The sequence below is a fragment of the Phaenicophaeus curvirostris genome, chromosome 15 (assembly GCF_032191515.1).
Source record: "Phaenicophaeus curvirostris isolate KB17595 chromosome 15, BPBGC_Pcur_1.0, whole genome shotgun sequence".
Lineage (NCBI taxonomy): Eukaryota > Metazoa > Chordata > Aves > Cuculiformes > Cuculidae > Phaenicophaeus > Phaenicophaeus curvirostris.
This window is the reverse complement of record NC_091406.1, coordinates 14939743-14961828: the sequence shown is the minus strand read 5'-3', so window position 1 is coordinate 14961828 and position 22086 is coordinate 14939743. Positions and strand designations below refer to the sequence as shown.

General features: G+C 36.6%; 1 protein-coding gene across 10 annotated transcripts in view; it reads right to left on the bottom strand.

The window, feature by feature from the left end:
- Positions 1-22086, bottom strand: part of TENM2 (teneurin transmembrane protein 2) — a 596193-nt gene that overhangs the window by 63827 nt on the left and 510280 nt on the right. For all 10 annotated transcript variants that reach the window (XM_069869284.1, XM_069869285.1, XM_069869286.1 and 7 more), the window contains 2 exons: positions 20150-20350; positions 18456-18641 (listed from right to left, as the gene is read on the bottom strand). In XM_069869284.1, coding sequence (XP_069725385.1) covers positions 18456-18641; positions 20150-20350 — 387 coding nt within the window. The remainder of the gene's footprint in view (positions 1-18455; positions 18642-20149; positions 20351-22086) is intronic.

Genomic DNA, 22086 nt, shown 5'->3' with positions numbered 1-22086 from the left:
TAGCCACATAGTTTCCTCTAGGGACTAACTAGCTTATTTGCTGAGATTTTGAGCAGGAGCTAAAATTTGGCCCCAGCAGCACATTCAAGTGACACAGTGTATTCTTTCAAAACAAGATTCATATTCAACTTGTATTCATACACCCACTAAAAAAATACATAAAAGATGCAGTAAAGTTTGTAGCTGGTTCTTTCAAATTAATCTTACTGTAACAAAATCCATTTTTAATTCCAGGGCAATATAATTCTGGGGGAAACTGTGTTCATAAAGCCAGTACCACAACCATAATCTTTTATTGTATTAATGTTTCTGATATAGGATATAAGGACTGGCACCCTCCTTTGCAAGATGTAGTATCTTTTCTGAGAAAGAAGCCTTCTCAAGTTGGATTTATCTCTAAATTAATGCCTGTATAAATAGTTTAGTGGAGATGCAATGATATAGTGACTTATCAGACAAGGTATGTAAGTTCAGTCAACTGAAGAGCAACAAGCAAAACATTGACCTCATATTTAAAGAATATATAACCTAATTAAATCATAATAACTAAAATCCCTCCATTAATCATAGCATTATGGCAGGGAGTTTCAGTCATTCATTTGCAAAAATTTGGATTCACACAGTTAATTGCTACTCAACCTTCTTGCACAGAATGCAATTTGCTTTTTTATTATTTGAAACATGTGGAAGCCATAGCTTTTCAAAAATACACATTTGAACTTTAATGAATCAATGTTTTTATAAACTGTTGGTATACTTTTAAATATACTTATTAACTACAAAGCTTCAGAATCTCATACACACCGACACATAAAGTTGTGTCACATTTCCATACTCCTTACCCATTCTATCTTCTTCATGTCATAGGGAGAGAAAAAGAGGAAAAAACCACAACGCATAAATCTTGTGTTAAGTGATACCTGTGGCTGGCAAAAGGATATTTGATATTGTACTATCAAATCCCAGACATTATATTTCGAAAGCTCTGTTCCATTTGGCTAACTGAAATTTGAAGAACGCAAGGTATACGACCTAATTTTTCAGACAGAAAAGAATGCAAAGACCTAATTCAGCAATTGTTAGCTAAGATGTGTGAACTCAGGATCACGCCCAGCTTACTTAAGTACCTCTAGTATTCTATTCTAACTTTGGAGCAAAGTATGAAGTCATGTGGCTTTAAAGGTTTTTCTGGTTTTGTGCTCCTTTATGTAATTTTCATACACAGCCCAGACAACAAAGGATGCTGCTGTTCCATCTTGTGCCCCCAGTCTGACTAAGCTTGCCTGTGGAGCTGGCACGGTGCCATGCTTATCCACAGTTGAACCCAATTTAAGGATATTGTGAAAGCAGCCTGTATAAAACCAGAGGTAAGCCCTATCCTTCACCTTCTCAGATACGAACTTTTAAAATCCCTGTGTACATCAAGATGCCACAAAGGCAGGACCTAATTTCAAATATTTACAATCTAAGACCTTGCTGATATAAAAAAGTAGAAATCAGCCTTGAAAAGGGCAGGATTGCTTGTTGCTACCAAGGCTTTGTCTGGTAGTACACAGTACCCCCAGATCTCTCATTTGATTGAAAACCCTTCACTGAGGCAGATTGTACTTTTTCTCTCTGAATGCCCTGGAGGTTTAGCAGAGGAGACTACATTGTCACTGCTAGCTTTTCTCAAGACACAAATACCACCCAGTATTTCTCCTACTTTTAAAGGAAAGTCACAGTGAGTAGCTTTACTGCTCACAAAATATTTTTAAGCAGCATTATTTGTTGCAACAAAGTTTAAGTGCAGAGGCATTGAACATAAATGCCCAACCTTAAATCAGACATTTTCTGGCAAGCTAAATGTACAGATACACCAAATATAACAACATTAAAGTAATTATTTAGGACTTATGTAGACCTAAACCTATCCTACAAACAGGATATTTGTAATTAAGTGTGAAACATTTTCCTCTGCTGTGCTCACACATTTACATCTGAATCTTCATCTCTAAATCAGATTTGGTAACAACAAAATTATTTCCTGCATTCTGCAAACAACAATGAGCTGACACAAAATGATAACAGGGCAAGCCTTCAAAGACACGGTCCTCAGTTCAGTCATTAATTTCAGAACACTTCTATTCACTTCACAAATCCTCCGCAGAGGGTAGAAAGGAGCTGTGCTATCAACCACTTCCAAGGAATGGTCAGACTCCATTTCATACCCCCCTCACGGTCCATTCAGCCACGCAATATATACAGGTGTAGCCAAATTCAGCAAAGTGAATGCTCAAGCATTTCTTCTTAACAAGAACAGGTAAACAAATGTTATTTTAATTCTCTTACTTAAAATCAGATTCAGGGCCTTCTTATCTGGTAGGCTCAGGACATTTATGAGACTGCCTAAGCTACAAGGGATGGAAACTGGGGTCAAGAGCTCTGCTAAGCTGACAAAAGTTAATCTTACCTGAGTAGGAGGTGGAGATGTTAAGAAGCCAATTCAAGACTGTGGCATGAATTCCTTCAACTCTATAAATAAGGACTTACATATATATTAAAAAATAAAAAATCAACACATATTATCCACTTTTGCTCCAAATACAAATTGCGTTTCTTTGATCATAACTCCTTTAATACAGAAATAGCTTTACAAAGCAGAGGAGTTTAAGTCAACCAAAATGCTCTAGTAAGCTAAGCCAGCATTTAAAGTGACCAAACAGAACTGTTTCCCTTATGCCAGTACCACTTAACAGTCGTTCACGCTGGGATTTCTAATCCTATTTGAATTCAGAGACATAAGGCACGGGATGTGCGCACACACATGCATACAAAAGTAGGGCACTTCAGTGAGAACAAGATCTTATATGGTTATGTTGCTCAATACACTGTAGAAGGTGCTTTGCCTGGGCACCGAGCGGTTACAGCCCATCCAGTGTACAATAAAAAGGGCTGTAGGAAGTCTCCTTAGCATCCATGGATCTGGGTCCAATGTCTGGCCTGCTGCAAGGAAGAGGTCGGGCTACTTGACCTCCTATCATCCCTTCAAGCCCGAACTATCTATGTATCCATCAGTTTTAGAGATTTACAAATCATAATTCCGAGGGCAAGGAATCCCAGTTTTCTCATGCATTATCACAAAATAATTACTTGCTATTCATCAGGTATTGACATCTGCATAGAATTTGTAATTTAGCAATTAACTTTCAGGTATGCAAATGCAGATCCTTTGTAAGCGTGCAGGTTATCTCTGTCAGAAGAATAAATATGAGCCTTAACATAAGTAAGTATTTTCCTCCATTACTGCACAACAGATTAGTATGCTCTATGAGCAAATATCCCTTAATTTGGTACAGAACTTTGAAACCTCTTCAGGATGATAAGCACTATACAGAAAGATGCATTATATTTTGTAGCTGATCTTCTTAGTATATTAATTACATGGATTCCATCAAATGGCTGCACACAGTTTGGTTTCAGAATATGTAGTCCAAATATTTCAGCTGTCACAAAGGAAAATCAAAAGAAAACACTGAAGAAAAAAGGGAGTTTTTAAGAAGTATTGTGGGATAGCTTGGAATGAAAAAAGCCTTCATAACATACACTAAATGCTTCTCATACCTCTTCTGGCTTGCAGGAATCCTAAATCTACACGACAGTAAAATATGATTAAATGACAAAAAAAAAGGATATTCAAATATCAAAATAAATACTTCTTACGTGTTTGTCTGAAGTAGAATTTATGGAGTTTAAGTATATACAACTGTAAAGGATGAAATAATGCTCATACCACAGGAGCAGCATTCTGCCACACAGGCAACATATGTAAAACAAATTAAAATGCATAGAAAATGCATTCTGAGTTATGTGAGTATTTGTGTATGCTGAGTCGTTTGGCAGATGTAGGATAGAAGATGAATATTTCACTACATAAGATATATTTTACAAACATGCCTTTAATTCTGAAGTGCTAGGCATCCATTCTGCATCCTTTTTCAGTAAACACAAGCCTCATGGATATAATGCAATTTTCCAATTTTTATATCTACCAGCTGCACAAATAACTAATAAAACCTACAGAAATAAAAATGTTGTTTTCACGAACAAACTCTTCTTTATCCTGCACGCACAAGCAAAGCGTAGGATAGCTCTCTTTCTGTTCCTTCTTTATCTGCCTGAATGGTGAAGGAAAAAAAAACAACTCATAATCCTTCAAACGTAGCCAATTGCCTTGATATTTAAATACTAAATAAATCTGGGGAACTGATTTTGATCTATTAGGGAGGTCATCTTCACCATTTCACCCCCAAGAAGGCCAAGAGTATTTAATCTGCACTGGGAAGAAATTTGAAAGAGAAAAGACTCTATAAGCTCTGCTTGCTTTACTTAAAAAATATTTACTTTCTGGCACCTGATAGCTCTGCTCCTCCCCTAGCCTTACTAGAAGTGACCTTAATTCTCTGGAACAAATACTTAAGTCTTTCTGCTTACAGACAGAGTATTTTTATTCCATTATTCTGCTGAAGCCATCAGAAGCACCAACAAGGCTTTTAACTTGGTTGCCTTGCATCTATATTTGACAGAGTTTTTAAGTCACGCTGGGTCAGGCAGGATGTTATTAGTTATAATGGCACTGTCTGCTAAGAGCACTTCTCTCAGGAGGAGAAACACAGCATCTAAGTGAGCTGGAGATGCAGCCAAGAAATCTAAAGATCACTCCATCTTGGCTGCAATGTGATTGTATCGCAATGATGCAATACATCGGATTAATCCACTTCAGTCACTGATTGATGTCACGTGAAAAGATCCACGGCTACGTATTGTCATGATATTTGCTTCAGTTTAAAAGAAAAATACAGGGAAAAAGCAGACTTATCATTACGAAAAACAAAGACCAGTCAATAGGAATTTCCAATACCAAAACCCCCCAAAAATCTGTGCACGGAACATCTAAAGGACAATTTGCTACAGTTTTTTTGCAATTTGCTCCTTCTTTGCAACACAGAAGATAGGGCATGAGAAGTTAATGGTATCTCTGTAAATATTAATCAGCATTATTTACCCTGAGCATTCAAATAAATTTATAACTTTGGTTACCGTACTCTGCCTGAATTCCTGTAATTTCAATTGGCTATAGTATCATTTTTCCTTTCTTATCCATAGCTCAACTGTTACCACATTCTGAGGAACATGTTAGGAACACATATTAATTAGGCTTTCCTTTCAACAATAACAATCTGTTCAAAGCTGTGAAGCCAAGCAGCCTATAGCAGCCTTTTCCACCGCACAGCGTTATTTCATCACTGCAGAGCAGAAAGTGAGAGGTACTGTCCTACCTTACACCGCAGAGGACTACCCCCATTATACCCTACTCTATATTCCACGCGTAGCTAACAAAAGGACACCTTGCAACATCAAAAAGTTCCTTGGAGGTCCCTCACCTGAGGATTGATGCAGTTTGATTCTATCGAGTTTATCAGATCTCCACGGGTCTTAATCAGGCAAAGTGAACTTTGGAAGGACTTAAGGTTTCAGAGTAAAATCGTATGTGGGAATAAGTGTAATCAGGCATAGTGCATATCCAATTTACTGTAATAACTTCTGTAAGCGGTTAGAAGTTTCTGCAAAAATCCTTCTTAACTGGGTATCACGCACTGAAAAAAACTATCCTGCACTTTAATGGCATTTCCTTTCTCCTCAAGGTATAAATCAGTAAACTGCAGGCATTTAAGTGTGTTTTCCAGCATGCAAACCTGTTTCTCTTTCTAAATGAAACAACTTACTAATTTTAACTATTTCTTAGGCTGGAATGAAGTTACCTAATTCAAGGAAGGGATCAGTAATGCCCGCCCTGTGAAACATTATCTTTAATAAACCTGTAATTTTTAGTCATAGAACAAAATATAGAAGCAACGATGAACGGAACAGACATCTTCCTTTTCACTTCATTGTCATTTGTTCACATTTGAATGACACCTCTCCTTACCTTCTATAACATCTTTATCTCAAGCAATAGAATACGTAAAATAAAACAAATAATTATAATCTAGGGACATACTCTGTAAATAGCTTCTAAGAAAACTCCCATTTAATATCGATAGGAACATCTGCCTTAAGCAATCAGATATAATACATACACCTTGCTAGAAATTTTAAAAATATAGTGTCTTATCTCAGAAATACTGACAAAAATCCTTAGTACAGCAGGGGAAACTGTAACTATAAAGGCTGAATAAACAGATGCAGTTCTAAATGGAAGGTGAATATGTTAAATTTCCTCAATTCGGCTGAATAAACGTTTCCCTTTACAAAGCATCTCGTACCTGAAACTTACCATGCAGTCACACTTTTAAATTAGGAAATAAGGATTTTAGGAATTTCATGGTAACTAGAAATTCAAATACTCACAAAAGAAGACAGACTTTAGTTATTGAATTCTCTGTGTATGGAAGATTGAGAGATTAAAAGGAATGGAGGAACCACTGGGTTTTAATAAGCGCTGCCTTCATTTTATTTTAACAAAATTTCATGTGCTATAAAAATATTAACAATTTCAGGAAAGACTTCAGTGTATCCATAAAGTTCGGCATCTGAGCGATATCTCATATATAATTAAGTCTTTTGATAAAGGATATGAACTACTGCTTGAAATTAAGGAGGGGGGGGTGGTTCTGACCGATTTTCATTCATTTCTTACTTCAGCATATAAGCAATCAAAATCGTTATAGAATATATAACAAAAGATTCCAATGAAAAAATCATAAAACTGATAACCTCTACAGGACCCTCTGGATCTGAATGAAGGAAAAGCTGCAAATGCAAAGCTAATGCTTGAGCATCAATATAGAATTTTTCATTTTAACACCAATATACGCTGCTTAGGCTTCTGGTTCATCACCATCTCTGCAGAGGAATAATGCAGAAACAAAGTGCAGACCTGTTTACACAAGCATAACATTTTCTGTAGAGTAACACTCACCTGCTATTTCCTTCAAGCAACTGTTGCCCACTCAGCTTTCACAAACAAAATGACCTTGACTCTGATAACCCATTCTGTGAATACGGGAGGCTTTCTCCATTCTAAATCAATATTTCTGACTTATTTTGGGGAAAAAAAAAGGTTTAAACATTCACAGGACACAATGAAGATATATATGGATTGGCTTCGTGATAAAGAATCAATTAATAACGATCCAAGGGAGGCAGTAACAAAAAGCAATTTTACCCCTAGTTTCCAAAGAAGCCAAAAAAAAAATGCATTGGATACAAAAATCTATGTCACTATCCTTCCCCCACCCCTTCAACTATCTATTAACAATGCTGCATGGTGAGCAATGTCAACCTTCATTTCATATTCCTAACCAACTCCTAGGCAGTGATTTTCTGTCTTAGGTCTAAATGTATTTTCTTTTTTTTTTTTTTCTCTTTCACAAAAAGAAAAGGCACATTGCCATTATTTTTCCTGTACTGGAAAAAATATCGAAGAAGTAGAATTAATCAGAATCTGTTAATGTTTTAACAAATTCATATTGTGCTTTCACTTTTCAGCAGTAAATAATGATCCACAGATTCCTGCTTACAATAATATTTTTTATTGTTCAAATGCAAGTGACTCTGCAATTTAAAAATAAAATAACATAAAATAAAATAAAATAAAATATAGAAGAGGGAGAGAGACACCCTATAACTGCTTGATTCTGGGCACACTATCTTGCAGTGTAAGACCGTATGCTATAATGCCAATTTTTCTATTAGTTTCCAAGAGAAGTGATCTGTAACCCAGCATGTGCACATTTTTGCCTTGCTTTATTAAATGGAAAGCAAAGAAGTCAGATCAGTTTATATCTAAAATGTACTGAGAAGTTGATAGCACCATGCCACATAAGGAACCGAGTTCTACTCTCTGCTATTCCCAGTGGTTAAAACAAAAAGTCGGTTCTCTCATCTGTACTAACGTGTCTCTGACTTTAGGAGAATCAGCATCTTCTGGGAAATCTAAGGGTTTGTGTTTGTGCATGCTGAATATACAAAAATAACTTCTGTGCTATTCTTGAGGAATGCAATCCACAAGAAGTTCAATAATCCCTTTTGATTCCTCACAACTGGAAAATGACAGTATTTGAAGCAGTCCTACTATTAAGATCAATAAATTATCATGTTCCGGGTAAAGATGTTCATAGAATCATAGAATCATAGAATAACTAGGTCGGAAGAGACCTAAACTGATCTCTTTTTGCTGTTAATTTATTCTTTTGGATGACGGTCCTCTTAGTATCATTTCTAGCCTAAAAATAACCTAGTAATACTTTCTCACTACAAATCCATTTAGCTTTTAATTTAAAAGAATGGGTTTTAATCACGATTACACCATTATATTTATTTCTTAGATCACAAAGCTATTATCACAATTTCTCTTCAGACCAGGGACTGCATCTTAATGCACTGCGGTTCTTTAGCTCAGTTGTTCAATGCTCTGAAAAAATGACTGTTTGAAGGCAAATTAAAACATATGTGGTCTAGATGCATTACGAATCTTACTCATTCGTCACTCTCATGAATCACTCTTCCAACATCTACCTAACCCCCACCCACCATCTGCAGTTTTATAGTTAACTGGAGTGAATACAGAAGAGATTAATCTTAATTTATATGGGTTTCTGTTAACAATACACTAAAATGTTAAAAGTGTGTATACTTTTAATTGTACAAAAGAATAACTACCAGCATGTGCAGTTCAGTCAACAGTATTTAAGAACTACTTAAACCTTTTCCTTGCAGCTATTTTGTACAGTTATCCTATTTTACAGCATTTTAAAAGCAGGCCACAGCCTCCTGATGCCAAGTTGATCAACGTGCTCTGCGCTGGACTGTTAAAAACTGCAAATAAAAACTAAAAATACAATGGGATTAGGGAAGACCAATAAACCCTGACACTGGCTGGTAGTTTGTAAAAGTATGGTTCTCTATTTACAGAATGCAGGAAACCCACAGCATTTTAGAGGGCACTGTACAACAGGGAAAACCCAAATGAGTCGGGTAGGACTGCGGTGCCATTCGGCAAGCTGTGTTTGAGAGAATGCAGGAACTGCCTTGAACGTGAACACCTGGGACTCCCAATAATCAATGAAACAGCACAAGGAAAGGCAACAAATCCTAGACGTTAGACATTGGCCATAGAACTGGCTAATCACAGTCAGATAGCCGTAAAAATAGCTTTTAAGTTTAGTAGAATGAGAGGGAGAAAAGCTTTACATGGATAAGCATACCAACACATCATCTCTGCCTAAATTTTGATAATGTAGGGATAATGTTAAGATCCATGTCACACTGAAGTCTTTGTGAAAGCAAAAATTACCACTTTTCTATGAATATTGCTTAACTGTTTAAGAGAGGTACTTGGAGTGAAATATTTGAAGCAAATGTGTAGTACCCAGCACTAACGGTCAGCTTTCAGACTTGAAAACCTCCAAGGAGACAGCTGGACTATGAATCCTTTCTGTTACAATCTTGTTATTGAAGAGAGAATTAGCATAAATACAGTAACCTGAATTTCTCATGTCCCACTTTAACTTGGCTTCAAGTACTATGACTGTGAACTGCTGCTGGATGAACAAGACACCAGTATTGCTTTGTCTCTGTCTATGGCAGCATGGTTGTGTTTTGAATACAACTGACAGAATGACATGGACAGTTATATGTCAATCAATACTATATCACTGAAAACACCAGAGCAGTATGTCCTGTGAATTGCAGAGATCTAAACACCTAGCTAACAATTTCCATGGCAGCTATAAATGAGGTAATAATGACCCCAATATAACTCCAACTATCTGCACATTCATCATAAAGAGATGAACATGGACCGTAACCTCGGGCCTGAACACTTTCAAAATCACTCAGGTTTATATTTAGTTCTTAAATTTGTGACATAAATTATGTTCATAATATCTTTGTGCAAACAAAATATACTACATTATACAGTGATTTCTGTTGGACGGAAAACTCTGCTTCTTTACAGCTGTATTGAAAACACATATCTAAGATGAAATAGACTGAATAATCTCCACAAGGGAGGTTATACTAACAAGCATTTCATCAGCAGGTCAGAGTAGGAATGGAAAGAAAGAACAAGAGAAAAGAGCTGAATAACATAAATCTCGTAAAAACTTTGTTCAGTAGGAATGGCTCAAGATACCTAATGGCTGGTACCCTGAACAAGTGCCCATATTCAGTCCTTAAGATCTTCTAAAAAGTCATCTCAGTAAGGGCTTTTAGGGAAAGAAGGACGTATCAGTATTCAACATCTGTGTGTATTTCATCCTCAGCGAGTAGTTACTGCACAGGAGATAACTGACAGTTTAAAGAGAAAGCTTTCAATAGTTTCATTTTTTACCCTAAGCCCTAAATAGATCACACAGCAAAATCCTGAACTGACACTTCAGAGATGTTACGGAGACCATTTTTTCCTTTCTCTTTTGACACTAATATTTTTAATACAACGTAAAACTAAGAGAAAATTAAGCAGAGCATTTCAAAAGCATCAAATATTTCAGGAAGACAAGCCTCCAGCTTCTAAGGCATCCTACCGCTAATTTGATACTATGCAGGAATCGGAGACAAAATTGACAAGAAGCTGAAAAGGTTCAAGTCTTGTATCTGAATTGTTATTCCATAGAGTTTGCAGCAGTAAGGCAAAACACATTTGGCTTTATTTGCATCTTCAAATATGAAAGATTATGTGAAACCGATACTGAAGATGTAAGCCTTAGACCTTGAGAATGTGTAAGTGAGAATGCAAGTGCTTATATGTCTTTAACAAGCAGGCCTGAAAAGGATGGGGAGATATTGTTCTCTTTTGTATTTATTTCTTAGTGACTATAAACATTATATCTCTCTCTATATATGTATATACATAGATTTTTCTCAAGATCTGGTTCTACCTTTCTATCTCTACACAGTCTGTCACCGACCCCTCACAAGCATTGCCGTGTCTTTGTTGCTTTGTATCCAGCAATACCATGTAATTCACTCACTTGCTGAAGCAGTGCTTGACACCACGGGGTACAAAATAACACAGAAAACATTATCTGTGGAAGAAGAGAAGATTGCCTGATGCTGTGAATACTCCTATGAACAGCAAAATCAGCTTTGCCCTTTCAAAAGTTAGATCAGCTGCCTGATTGATTGCCCTCCCCTACTTTTTGTGGTCTTTTAAGAGTTCAAGAATTGTCCAGAAAATCAATATAACTCATGTAGAAGCCCCTCCAAAAGGAGAAAAAGAAATGTGATTTTAGTTTGGGAAACTATTCACCACTATCTGCTGGGTGCATCTTTGAAGTAGCAGACAAAATAGAGGAAGCTTTGCTGAAAACACACTCATTAAATTTTTTGGGGGCTAGAAAAGGAAGAAGTAAGGTCATGTTCCGCAAATATCCTATATATAGAGAAAGAAAAAAAGCTACTCAAGTGTTCTGACACTGCACTATGACATATTTCAATCATTTACAGGAAGCCCTCAGCAAAGAATGCAAACAAGAGAAGTTCTTCCTCATGAATAAGCTTGCCTTTTAGCCAAAAGAAGATCCCCAGATGCCCCTTGTAAATCCCGAAGATGAAAAGTCCCTGAAAGTCAAATCACTCTCACTGTATACAAATCTCAACACAGAACAGTTCCTTCCAAATACATATAATTAGCTGTCTTGCTCAGCTATGATAAAGTAAGAGGATGCATTTGGTTGTTCTGGATTCCTTAGTGCCACAGGAATTGTTTAGAAAGTTTATTCATCCCTGACACAGAAAAATAGCAAAGCATATTTTAGTTACTGAGATAGGAATTTGCAAAATGACAAATCAGAAACAAAAAAATAGCATGAGATTCAAAACAAGAGGTACTTACATGGTGTGTGACCTCGGGACTTCACAGCCAAGAGGTTTTGTGAGTAAAATAATGGATGACACATTTAAAAAAGCAACAAAGCATCCCAATAGCAAATGTAGTTGGAGAAGAAAAAAAAATGTTATCTTTCGACGAAGAAATCTCTAATTTTTTAATTATCAGGAAGTTACTTTATTGAGCATGGTGATGTCCACGGGTCTAACTGGCCAGTACATTTCCTTGGGTTTGGTTATAAAGTGTAACAGGATGCAATATAACATATGTCACCACATCACCACTTTCTAAGGAAAAATTTTACCTTATGGGTCTCTCTATGCTTGCATGATGAAAATGTAAATTATGTGCAGAGAATGACAGAAATTGTTGAGAGCCTCTCAGATAATTCATGAGGTATCTGCTACTCTTCTGTTTTGCTGGAGAGATGCATGGAGGGGAAACCACCCTATCACACTCCAAATGAAAGCTTGACACCACGTATCTAAAAGACTTCATTGCAGATGAGCTTATCAAGAAACCTGCTACCAGACGTAGAGACAACGAGATGACTGTATTATACAGGTGACGAACTGAATCTGCAGATACAGAAACAGCCAAAGTCTCTAACATTTTTGGTCTACTCATCACATATATTACCAACATATTTCTATATAAACAGTAATGAAAAGTGGTCATGACCCGAATATTCTATATGTTTTTCAAATAAAATGAAAAAATGTGTTCCTTCCTCTACAGAACATGCAATCTAAATTTCTATCACAGACATTACAGTGGGTTTTATGCCTTGATATGTTATAAAGTGTTACAGATTAATTTTAAGATAGAAGTGCATTGGAGCAGTCTAATATATCTAGCTCTTTCTAAATTGCTCTTTGTCAGATACGATGGCTTTCCACTGTCTCCTCCCACACACTTTCCATCTCTCCTGAAAATTGCCTCATCTTTGAATCATTACTGTTGTAATTACAACGAGAAAAATCAGAAGTAGAAGAAAACCTCTTTGACACAAAGAGCGTTATCATAGGACAAAAATATCCTGCTATATCCAAAGATAACATAATGCTGCCTTATTAATGTTTCTATTCATTATTGACTTCATAATAAGGTAAAACCCTAAATCTTTACACTTTATATCTGGTATTCCTTCCGGTCTCCAAAAAAGTATAAACATGACTAAAAGCTGGAAAGGGCACAGTCAACCCAAAACAGTCAGTGAAAAAATTTTTAGTACACAGTTGTTTTAGTAGAAAGAGAGGTGGCATAGTACCTATCTAGTGTTCAGCTGGGTGAGCCTTGGTGCTTCAAAGGGAGAGGATTTGATGTATTTACCTGCTGGGTGTTATATTTGCTCTTTGTTTGGATGTTTCAGAGTGGCTCAATATATACATTGACAACCCATTGTTCTGCAAATACAGAACACACAGATTAGTCTCCTTGGCTGGAGAAATGATCAATTCTACTTGTAAGAGTGGCATTAGGTTCTTAAAGGGGATGACAGTACAAATCTTAACATAGGCCATTACAAAACAAGATATTTAGAGGGAATGCTTCCTTTTAAGCTCATTTAAAATCAAACTGGAAGACAGCTCGTATAGTTCAATGAGCTTCTAGTCAGCTTTCTGCCCCACGGCAGGCTGAATTACCTCTCTGCTATTCCTGGCACGTTTGACTTAACTGTTTTTTAAAAGCTCCATTGAAGAGGATTCCACAACTTCCTTCAACAATCTGCTTCAGTTTTTCATTTACTTTTACAAGTTTTTTCCTAGCACCTAACCCAGATGTCCCATATCGTAACTTAAACTTCTTATCCGAATCAGCCCAGACAGAGCAAGTCTTCTCCTTTTTCCTGCACGTTTTTAAGTATCTGAAAATTTTAGGTTATTTCCCACCATGCAAGGTGACAAGATTGTGGTTCTTTCAAATCTTTCTTCTTTATTCAAGGCCCTTAAAACAAAGAAGATAAGGTATAGGGCTAACAGAGATTTCCAAATTCAGTATTTACTACGGAACATGTCCTACCATTTGACATTTTTGGTACAGAGGCCAAGGAGTCAGTAGAGGAAAAGGAGTGGCAGATCACCACCTCTGGAGTTAGATTCTGAGAAGCAGACCAAGACCAGAAAGCAGAATCTGCAGAGAGTTGGAGGTTCAGCTTGTATGGCTGTCGAGGGGGATGCAGCTTATTTGCATTGAAAATAATAATAAAAAAAAATGGAACAGAGAGACAAGAATCATCTTGACCATAATCTGCAGAACAGTATCAGTAAGATCAAATATCCTTTACTACAATCTTTTGCCACTTTCTGTCTAAAAGCAGGAATGCTTAACCCACATCTAAAGTTAGGATGCGAGCAGACAAGTGCAAGGCTTTAGGAATATAACAGGCTGCCACGAAGAAAACCTCATATATCATCCTCTGGTGAGGGCTTGCCTTACAAGGCACGATATGTTTGTGGACTTTTAAATTTTACTCATAAATATTTAGGATTAAATCCTGGTTTCACTGGTCTCTCAGTGAGATTTTTACCAACAACTTAATAACACTTGTATTTCATGCTGCAGGGATATGAATTACAGATGGAAATATGCTTTAAAATCCTATTTTGGACCATTTCTGAAGATCTCCATATATATCACTCTGTCCTTGGTATTCAGTCTTGATAGTTTATATGCCAACACCATCCACAACAGTTTAAAACGAACAGTTTCAAACATGCAAATATTATTTTCAATGAAAGTAGCAGATCTGTTTTATAACAGCACACTTCGACAACACACAGATGATTCAATGAAAAGCTAAATCCTCCATCTTAAAAATCCAGCATGAAATTGGTTCAAGATTTAGTGACTGCTATATCTTAGTCTTTTGCTTTGTTATTAGTTTTCCAATATTTTTTTCCTCATCTAGATTACCCTCTATTATTTAGTTATAACTTCCTCCATAATTGCAATCAATGAATAGTAATCACCTAATAAACATATCCTGACAGGTCTATTTTTGCACTGGGAAAAGATTAATTTTCTTTATCACTCCAGTAAGCAATTTTCCTTCTTACCTGAAGTAGCAAAGTGAAATATAGTGCTTGGTCTAGAGTTCTGCTCTGCTCTGCACAGCATTTGAGCAGAACCAGACATCATTCCTTTCACCTTTACATTATTTGGATATAGCTTTATAAAAATCTGTGTAACTTGGAATTTGCCTTCACTGATTTTTATATGCAGTTCTATTATTGCACATAGGTAAAAGCTGCTTTGCACATACAGCTTGCTAACCTTGAGCCAACAGTGGCACTCTGGGTGACTTTTCAGAGTGTTTTTCTGAAAATGCAAGTAATGCAGAGAGAAACTTCATTTTTTGAGCTTAAATACTCAAATGCCAAAGAATATGTATACTGTCAACCACCTAGAAAGGCTTGATTTGATATTAAATAGAATGAAATATCCTGAATGGACTTTAATGCCTGCAGGTTGCTATAATAATTTCTTTTTCACTGCCACGTGAGTATAGCACATGAAACTGGTAAAGGAACACAAACAAAATAAAATGTATTTTGATTTGCATATAGAAACTTGTTTTTTTCCTCACAAATCAGATTGATTTGATCTAAGTGGGCTTGGCCTAAAGTCTCTGAAATCAAAACAAGTTTCTCTGCTGACTCGAAGAGATTTTAGACTAGGTGTAGCAATAAATGGAAATTCATAGCAGGTAAGATCTTCTATGGGATTCACATTTTTCTGCTTTAAGTCCACCTGGAGAAATTCTCAAGTGTCCTTTTAGTGAAGTCTGGCTATTTGTTGCTCTTAAAGACCTAAAAAGGTTATTCAAAACAGCAAACTATATACAGGGAAGGAACAGGTTCAACCTCAGCTCATGTGTTATTTCACTCTAGTCTGGCCTGGCTTTGCCTTAGGACGAACAGACTGTGCAGTTTTCCAGTTTTCCAAAAAGTAGTAAAGCAATGACTTTGGATTAAAATAAATAAAAAAAAATCAAACACAAAGTTTAAACACATCAGATTTCCATTCCTGAATATTATCTTTTCAGGTGGACACTACTCAGTGAGTAATTCTGACGTTAAACAGTCTACCCACCCTTCAGTTTAAAGCAAAATCATAAGAGGAGCACTCTAAATTAAAATAAGGCTCCATAAAATTTAAGTACACTTTAGTCCTTCACACTAGTCCTTTAAACACCTTGATTAACCTCATCCTCATTCCTAAGTATCAATCCATATTAAGGACAAGTTTTGCAGTGGTAACTTGTAGCATTTTTTGTACAAACACTGACAAACATTAGTTCTAACCACCCTTATCCTCCAAATGCTTTCTCTGTTTCAGCCCCACGTAACACAAACCCATGGGATCAAGCCGAGCTGTCCCTCTGAACTGAATTCCATTTCTGGCACTGTGTTTTATCCTTTCCTAAATGGCCTCACAATCAGCCCTGATAATGTGAACATGTGAATTTTCTTCCACTGCAAGCCTGTAACAAGAACACATCTCTGTCTACACACAACAGACAACTTATGACTGCATAAATTTAGTATCCAATAACCAGAAGGGCAAACCCACGATTTTTGCCCTAGTCTCATCTTTGCCACAGTCAGACCCACATTAAGTTTCAAGGAAACCCTTCTCGCTCATCCCAAACAAAAGAAACTTCCATAGGCTTTCATCACTTTAGCAGTATCACCCTTCCTCTGAAAGGAAGAATTGATTATACGTATCAATAATAGGGAATATATTTGCTTCACAGCTCTAAATATTACACTAAAAATTACATTACAAATATCACTTCAGAGTTCACTAGTTCAGCTTGTGATTTTCAAATTCTTTTCTGATATCAGTATAAGACATCTTTTTGTGTGCACAGTAATAAAGACTTTAAATACACTAATTACCTCTAAACATAGGCATATTACTAAAAGATTATAAAGCAAAACAAATTTTATGCAAAGCAGCAACTTTTAAAATAAGGAATTATTACACAATTTAATGCAAAAAAAATGACATACTAGGCATTTTGTAAAGATTTGTTAAGTACTTAACATAAAAACAAAATGCCTGGATTAATCTAGCAGAGAGATGTTGATATGATGGAAATCAGAAAGCTTTTGTGAACAAACACTCTGTGTCTGAGCTGGTCACAGAGTGTTCTGTCATACAAGCTTTGATTTAAGTCATATTAGCATAGCGTGGTGGAAGCGTGCAGCACCACAACATCAAAGGATATGCCCAATAACATATCTCTATTTTTCTTTTTTTTTTTTCTTCTCTCCAATAAGATCATACTTTTAGTTTCCAACTGATGTGTGTACTGGAAATGGTTTGTATAGCCAGGGAGAAATCAGAAGGGAATGAAAAAGAAAAACAGCTTGAGGGATGCAAGAATCTCACCAGACTTTTAAGTAAAGAAATAACAATTCACTTGTAATAGGACTGTCCCATTAGGGTCCCTGATTGCCATGAAAATCTCAATTGACCTACTCCTTTTCTTTGTCAAATTTACAGCTTCAAGATAATTAAAACAATACGACCTTGGGTTTGGACTCGCTAGGTTTCTTTTACGGTGCACCTCACAGTCCTCCAAAACCTCTTCAGAGAAATGTACACTTGCCTGAATCTTACATTATCTTAGCAGTTGGATACTCCTGTTGCAGATAATGTTGCTCAGGCTTCTCAGAAGATATGCGACCACTCAGAATTCCCTGTTTTTGACTACAGCATAGGGAAAATAACAATTTTTTTTCTTCCTTGTTTTCAGCAACTTTCCAATGTAATTCAAATACACCACCTGACTTGTACAGACAAAATAAAGAAATTCATTTAGGCACAATTAATTCCTCTTCAGAATAGATTTTCAAGCACTGTAATTGAGAGGATAGAAGAGCATGGCTTTGTGCAAGTATAGCCTTTTTGAACTTCCCAGGCTGACACATCACAGCTGAGATGCAATTGTGCTAGTCGCGGCGCTCTGCGTGATGCCAATGCTGCACTGAGCAGCACGCTATTAGGAAAGGGTACAGCAGCATGCTGCACTGCCGAGAGGGCCCTCCCATGCTGGGACTGTCTATATGCAAACACCATGCCCACTGTCACAGCACAACACAAGAGAATGCTAGGGAGCTATTTCTGTGACACTAGGAACACTTATTCCTCCACAACTTGACCGCTGCTCTGTGTGGTGACGGAGCTGATGTGTTTCAGATGTGATGTATAATAGCAGGAGAGCACTGATGCATCAGACCAGGAAATTAAAAAAGATGCCATTCACACAAAGGAATGTTTAGTTAAGTTTGAAAGTCTTGGCTCAGATGATGCTGTAATGGCCCATTTGTTACATCTTTACTTACTAATGTTCATTTGCTGTGCAATTTGTTGAATCAGTCTGCTACTGATTTTACAGGATTCCAAGAGCTCATTTGCATTTCACCCAACACATTTTGAGTCAGAGATATTATCTGAAAGCACTAGGGTCCTTAAAGGAACAGCCTATTACAATACACGACAGTAACTATGTCTCTACGATTTATGAAAAGAAAGCAATATGTGCCTGTTTCGGTGCCTGTCGTTTGCCTACCAATGGTGCAGTGCTCCCCATTCCAGCCCTCTCTGCATTCACATTTCCCATCTTTACAAGTTCCATGCTCTGTACAACGGGGATGACACACACGCTGGTCGCACGCCTCTCCTGTCCACCCTTCTTCACAGCGACATGCTCCGCCAATGCACACCCCGTGAGTGCCACAGTCTACAGAGCACACTTCTAGGAGAAGAAAAGAAGAGAGATCATAGCTGGCTTACACCAGGGGCCATGGGGCAGGAGCAGCAACCTAGTCATGAAGGGAAAAGTAAGCGCGATAGGTACACTTCTGTTGAACGCTGTATGCTGTCAAAACCTAGCCTCTTCATATTCAGATCAAACTCAGCATTCAACTTTTGCATAAAATCAAACTAAATTATATTAAAAATTCATTTTTAGAAATCTGCTGAAATACGCTGTGCAAACTGCTGCAGACACAAACAAGTTTCCAAGGTAGCTTCCTCAATGCTTGCTAGCAGTACAGAAGGGGAGTCGGAGCTCTGTTTCACTCTAATCTGGACTGTGATTTTGACCTAGACATTGATTTGCTAAGAATGAGACTGAAACTCACCTAAAACTCATTCAGCAGAGAATGGTGACAATTGAGGGTCACTTAGACTCCAGGAGTGACAGGCAAAAGAGACCAAGGGGAAGATTTTGGAATCCTAACTAACATGGTCATATATCTAGTGTCTTACTCCAAAAATCCTTCTATTGCTCTCTGCCAGCTGAAGTTGTAGAAAAGAAAACAGAGGGGTCTCTTGCCTCATACATCATGGAAGGAATGGACAGTGAAACTCCCATTCAGGAATTTTTCTGGCTGCTGATGCACAAAGAGGAAAAAACACATCTTCATATTCATTTCACTGGTGGGGTATTCCAAGTCATTAATCTTAAGAAATAACTGAAGAACTGTGAAAACTGTAAATATTATTTTGAGAGATTTGCTTATGGCCTCAGTCTCAGGGTTCAGCTTACAATCTAAATGAAAAATTCCCACCTTTTTTTTTCTCACAAATAAAACATTTGCTGTCTTGTCAAAACTGTTTCATTTGCTCTTTAGCTCCTTCTGTCAGGATAGTCAAGTTTTACAACCGTAGCTTTGGAGAGGGTGACATTTTTTAGCCTACACTTTTTGCACCTGCTTTTTAGTCTATCTTGCTTTAAAATTACTGTTTTAAACATTCCACGTATGATTTAAAAGGGAGAAATATCCTTTATTTTAAAAGAATTTTTTCTGTTTTGTGATATTTTTCATAAATTGGTAGCATTATGATGCAGAGTAAACCAATCGCCCAAACTGTAATTAATTGCAGTGTTTTCCATTCTCCAAACGTTATAAACATATTTATAAATTATGGAAGTTTTCATTTACAGTTAGGAAATAGATGTGAAGCACCAAAGTAACTTTTCCAGTCCAAATGAGGGTCAATATTAGAACAAAACAAACTTCTAACTTGCATCCTCCTTGCCCTGTAGCTGACAGTCCCAAATTAAGAAGAGCATTAAGAAGAGCATAAAATTAGCATAATAATACACATACAGACTTTTTTCCCAACATAATTAAAAAGGATCAAGCATATTTCAAAGTCAATTTTTTAAATTATTACTTTTTCAAACTTGCCATAGATATTAACATTTTAACAAAATAGAAACATCAGTCTGAAATCAGGAAAAAATACTTTTCTTACCAACAGAGCAGTCGGGACCCATCCAGTTGGGATCACAGCTACAAAGACCCGTGTCAGACACATAGGTACCGTGCCCACTGCACTGGTCTGGACACTGGGCTCTGGGAAGCTCACAATTTATTCCACCCCAACCCGGGCTGCAGAGACATTCTCCATTAACACAGACTCCGTGGTTGGAGCACGTTGGATCTAAGCAATCGACTGAAGAGGAAACCAAAAACAATGTAGAAAAAGGTCAGTTCACACTATATAATGTTGGGAAAACATGTAGATGCATGCTCTGAAAAGTTTATATTGCTATGATAAATAAAGCAAATTGATGTAGTTCTTCACGTCATATTAACACCTGGTCTGAGAAAGGGAAAGTGAGAAATAATTTGTGTTTTATATTAGCTCCAAAAAAAACTTGGTGTGACTGAATAATGACAGCTTGCTGCAGGAATGCTGTACTGAAGAAGCACAGAGTTACACCTGGGGACATTTCTTCTGAAATATAATGAAGTTCCATTAACTCATGCACTGTATCTAAATAACTGAATAAAACCACCCTGAATAAATCGCATGTTTTTAAGGATATTTTTCTCTGGAGTATCTTCATCAGTCCTGCTGTTGTTAATATTAAAATGCTAGAGCATTGTAAGAACAACATGATGATATCCAGTTTAAACAGCTAGAAGTCAAAAGATTGGTGTCTTCCAGCTTTGCTTACACTCCTAAATTATTCAGGTACTCCTGAACATTTGATCCATGTTCCATTAGTAGCTGAGCTGTGAAATAGACTCCTAGTAAGTTCAACCCATATTCTAATCAGCAGATAATTCCTCTTAAAGAAAAACAGATATAGATATGGATTTCATCTTTTATCAATCCAGAAGCAACAGAATAAACAAGTGAAAATAATTATGATGAAAAATAATCCAATGAAATTTCAGTTGCCATTTCAATCCTGATAAATAAAGGAAAGTTATGAGCTGTCTTTCAAATACATTCTATTCAGTAATGTTACGGTTTTCCAAACTTTTATCTTATACCATAAATTTCTGTAAGTATACCATGCTCTACCATAAATACTAACACAGAGGCTCTACCAACTGCTTTTTGCTGTGGAATTGAGAGCCGAGGTCAAATTTGTGTCCTAAATAAGATGAATTCATCTCATGACTGGTATATTAGCTCACAACAGAAAGAACAAAAATGATTGGCATTCTCTCTTGCAGCTCCAGGATGATCTGAGTTTATAACGAAAGTGATTTATCTTTCATCTTTTCCAAATTGATCCGTCTAAATTAAGGCAGAGACATTTTCATTCTACCTTATGTGAACAATACTTGATCTTTCAAATCTCGACTTTTCTATAAACATACAGTCTTGTCAAATTATTTTATGTAGTTGCAGAACATTTAAAGTAAGTATATAGATTTGACACAACACAGAGGATTGAGTCAGGCACATTTAGAGATGCAATAACATCAGTTATCAGAGTAGTTTTGATTTTAATTCAGATTACAGTAGTACAGAAGAAATTATGACACAATTTCTTACAAGATTTTCAATTTAATTATGGCACTGTCTATAGGGTTTTTTTTCCTTTTCTTTCTTTTTAAGATTTCATGCTTATATGATTAGACATGAAAATACTATAATGCAATTTCATATTTATAAGTCAAGCAAGATTGTTGTCTGGTTCAGTTCAGACAGGATTTGATAAACTCATTAATTATGCAGAATGCTTTTTCTGAACACTTATTCCTTCTTGGTGCTTAGTAAAATTGTCCACAGTTTAGCATGTATCCCACTACCGCTGAACTCGATGGACACCGAACTGTGATAAAACTATCTGACTGTAAAAAGGAAGAAAGAATGCAAAGATTTAGGTCTGAGTTTACTTTCAGCATGAAAGTTGCTTTTAGTCTATACTATTTTTTTCAGATGATGAT